This window comes from Colobus angolensis, unplaced genomic scaffold (assembly GCF_000951035.1).
Source record: "Colobus angolensis palliatus isolate OR3802 unplaced genomic scaffold, Cang.pa_1.0 Scaffold77, whole genome shotgun sequence".
In the NCBI taxonomy this organism is placed as follows: Eukaryota; Metazoa; Chordata; class Mammalia; order Primates; family Cercopithecidae; genus Colobus; species Colobus angolensis.
In genome coordinates, this window is record NW_012121487.1 from 3788813 (window position 1) to 3793040 (window position 4228).

At 47.2% G+C, this 4228-nt stretch overlaps 1 protein-coding gene across 1 annotated transcript in view; it reads right to left on the minus strand.

Moving 5' to 3' along the window:
- GPATCH4 (G patch domain containing 4) overlaps positions 1-2057 on the minus strand; it is a 7588-nt gene extending 5531 nt beyond the window's left edge. Inside the window, exon 1 of the mRNA XM_011928434.1 lies at positions 2002-2057. Coding sequence (XP_011783824.1) covers positions 2002-2032 — 31 coding nt within the window. The 5' untranslated portion in view covers positions 2033-2057. The remainder of the gene's footprint in view (positions 1-2001) is intronic.
- Positions 2058-4228: the final 2171 nt, after the last annotated feature.

Here is a 4228-nt window from a genome sequence, read left to right on the forward strand (position 1 = left end):
TAATAAATAAATAAATAAATAAAATAAAATAAAATAAAAAAGAAAAAAATTAAAAAGAAAGAAAAAAGAATTCTCTTTCCTGAGCCCTGGGGAGAGAGAGAGGAAGGAGGTGGCCTGGTCTTTGGGGAGCTCCCTATCTGGCTACAGAAAGACCAGCATATAGAGAAGTCAAGGATGAATGGTGTCAGTTCTGATACCTAAATTTATGGTGTGCTCACCACATTCCAGGATGTGCTGAGACTTTAAAAAGATTATTTCATTTAATCTTCCTAGCCCATTCAGGGAAATATTAGCCTATTTTACAAATGAGTAAAGTAAGGCCTAAAGAGGTTAAGGAACTTCAAGGTCACATAGGTTAACATGTAGAATTCAAGCCCAGGCAGCTTGTCTGCAGAATCTATACTCTTTACCACTACATAGTATCTCTCAAAATATATTACCTTGTAAAAATAAAGCTAATGAGGTGCTTATTAACCTAAGTCATAAGATAATGGTACTTGGTAGAGACCAGATCCTGTACTTATGCTTTAGCATTTACACTGTCCTCTTGGTGTGGGGGCTACACACTTCTCACACACCACTGCAGTATTTCGGTCTGGCTGGAGTTCTCCTTTTGAAAGTGTCCAGCTTAGGAAGGGCACTCTTACTGAGCACTTAATACATAACAGGTGGATTACACATATTGACATACTGTCATATTAACTCAATCTTTTTTTTTTTTTTTTGAGACAGGGTTGCTCTGTCACCCAGGCTGGATGGAGTGGATTGCAGTGGCACGATCATGGCTCACTGCAGCCTCAAACTCCCAGGCTCAAGCAATCCTCCCACCTCAGCCTCTCGAGTAGCTGGGACCACAGGCACATGCCACCATGTCTGGCTAATTTTTGTATTTTTTTTTTTGTACAGACAGGGTTTTGCCACGTTTCCCAGGCTGGTCTCTAATTCTTGGGCTCATGCGATCTGCCCACCTCTGCTTTCCAAAATGCTGGGATTACAGGCATGAGCCACTGTCTGGGCTTAACTCATTTAATCTTGATAGTCCTGTGAGATAGATGTTATTCTTATTTTGCAAAAGAGGAAAACAAGGCCTGGGTTTCTTGCCTAAGGTTACATGGCAAATGATGGAGCTGGAATGAGCCCGAGTCGCTTGACTCCAAAGTGGTGTTTTTTTTTTTTTTTTTTTTTTTTTTTTTTTGAGACAGAGTTTCGCTCTTGTTGCCCAGGCTGGACTGCAATGGCACAATCTTGGCTCACTGCAACCTCCGCCTCCCAGCGTCAAGCGATTCTCCTGCCTCAGCCTCCCGAGTAGCTGGGACTACAAGGCTTATGCCACCACGCCCGGCTAATTTTTGTATTTTTAGTAGAGACGGGGTTTCACCATACTGGCCAGGCTGGTCCCGAACTCCTGACCACTCGCCTCGACCTCCCAAAGTGCTGGGATTACAGGTGTGAGCCAAGGCGCCCGGCCAAGGACTGATGTTCTTCATCACTACATTCTTCAGTCTCTTATAGCTGTTTGTGCTTTCTCCCGTAAGACCACAGCCTAAACCTTGTCGGAGTAATTGAAAACTACATGCCTTGGAAGTTAAGAGATCGGCTTTATTCCGCAACTCCAGAGGACGTAACGCGGCGCCAGAATTCTAGAAGGCATTCAGTCGTTATTTGTTGAACTGAATGGCATAGTTAGGAATGGCTTTACCGGATTTTCAATGGATAACTGGACAGAAGCTGTGCGCCCCAGTCTTTCTGAAACCTGTGATCACACTTTGGGCACTGTCCCCTCTACAGTCAATCTGCGTTTTCAGAAGTGGCCCCAGGTGCACTAGTCTTAGAGCTGTCCTCAAGAGCCGGCTGCCCTTTCCCTAGGCTTCCTTCCTCTTGAGGTCTAAATTCCAACCCTCCCATCGCAGTGCCACTTGGGTAAAAATACTCCGCTCCTCTCACGTTTGCTACTAAGCTCGGGCTCCGACTACCACCGTTCGGGGGAAGGGAGCCCCTTACCGTCAATGAGGGGTCCTCTCCCTGGAAACATGTGCCAAACCTGACTTGTGCGCCGCCATCTTCCCGGAAATGCCGTTTTGTTCCTTCTAGGCTGTCGAAACCATAGAGACGTCCGCTGGAACGAAAATCACGGTCCTCCCGGGAGAAACCATTGCGGAGGCCAATTTGCCGGTATGGTTGCCATAGAAACTGGGACCTGAAGTGTGCCCATTTTCGGAGGTTCCGAGGCTGTTCCACTTGCCTCATCCCTGCAATCCTTGAGCAGCCAAGGGACTTCAGTACTAACTGGCCCTCTCAGGATGCCAAGAACGCTATGTGTCCTACACTGAGCTAGTCCCAGGCACAAATACGAGGAAGAAAAACTCTAGGGAAGCATTGAGAGTAGCCTGAGAAATTCGTAGAGGCAGAATGGGTGATAGCTGTGTCCTCATTTTGCAGGGTTGAATACTCATGAATACTCAGCCTTCACAGGAACAGTTATTTATAAAAGCCTAGAGACTAGGCATCTCAGTATGTTCATCAAGCACTTTATTTATTATTATTATATATTTTTTTATTTTTTATTTTTTCTGAGACAGGGTCTCACTCTGTCGCCCAGACTTGAGTGCAGTGGTGCGATCTCGGCTCACTGCAACCTCCGCCTCCTGGGCTCAAGTGATCCTCCCATCTCAGCCTCGTGAGTAGCTGGGACCACAGACATGCACAACCACGCCTGGCTAATTTTTGTATGTTTTGTAGAGAAGGGGCCTTGCCATGTTGTCCAGGCTGGTCTCCAACTTCTGGCCTCAAGTGATACGCACGCCTCGGTTTCCCAAAGTGTTGGGATTACAGGGGTAAGCCACCATGACCAGCCTCATCAAACACTTTTTGACTCACCACTGTGTGCCAGAACTTGTCCCTTTGATACTGGGGGATACAAGGATGCTTAAGACACAGGTCTTGATTTCGGGGAACACCTAGTCTAGCCTGGGAAAGTTGGGACTTTGGGTGGGATCGGATGGAGGACATGGCCAGTGGAACTTGGAGAAAGATACAGGATGGGTGAGACGTGGTGGCTCATGCCTGTAATCCCAGCACTTTAGGAGGCCAAGACAGGCAGATAGCTTGAGCCCAGAAGTTCGAGACCAGCCTGGGCAACATGGCGAGGCACCGACTGTACTAAAAATACCAAAAAAAAAAAAAAAAAAAAAAAGGCCGAGCATGGTGGTGCACACCTGTGGGTCCCAGAGGCTGAGGTGGGAGGATCCCTTCAGCCAGCGGTGGGGGGTGGGGAGGGCGGAGGTTGCAGTGAGCCAGAAAAAAAAAAAAAAGATGCAGGATCCCAGAATGCATGCCAGGCTGAGGAGTTTGGACTTGCCTTATGGGTATGAGGATCTATTGAGCAGAGGAGGGAAAGAAGATATTGCAAACAAGTCAGCAAGAAGGACTGCACATGCCCCTACCCCTGCAAGCTGTTCCTTTGCCTCACTGAGCCACCCAACAACTAAAACCCGAGAAAAGCATCCCTTTCTGCCTCCCCATATCGGTATTTCCGTTCACTTAGCGCCCCCTACAAACTGCCAAACAGAAAAATCGCCACTTCACAGGAAAGCCTTGTCATAACTGCTCTGTATCTCATACCCATTCATCCCCATAATTTTTTTCCATAAAATTAATTTTACTTTCAAAACATGCTACATGGGGATAATACTTTAAACGATGGATCTTAATTACTGGAATTTTAGACACTTGCAGAAGGGATGTGGGATGCTTCAAAGGCATTCCTTCGAGGTGGATTCAACAGAGGAACATTTTGTGAAGGAGTCAGATCTCACTCCTTTTCCCATTCTGCCACTTATTATGTGACCTTGAACAATTTTTTTTTTTTTTTTAGATGGGGTTTCCCTGTGTTTCCCAGGCTGGCCCTGGACTCCTGGGCTCAAATGATCCTCCTGCCTCAGCCTCCCAAGTTGCTGGGAGTACAGGTGCATGCCACTATGCCAGGGCAAACTTGAGTTTCATTGTAGCATCCTGCAGCCACTGAGAAAATTCCACAGACAGGGCTTCAGTTTCCACCCCCCCACACCCCACCTCTCTCTCCATTTCTTCTACCCCTTCTATCTAAAATATATGTGTGGCCAGGTGCGGTGGGTCAAGCCTGTAATCCCAGCACTTTGGGAGGCCGAGACAGGCGGATCACGAGGTCAGGAGATCGAGACCATCCTGGCTAACACGGTGAAACCCCGTC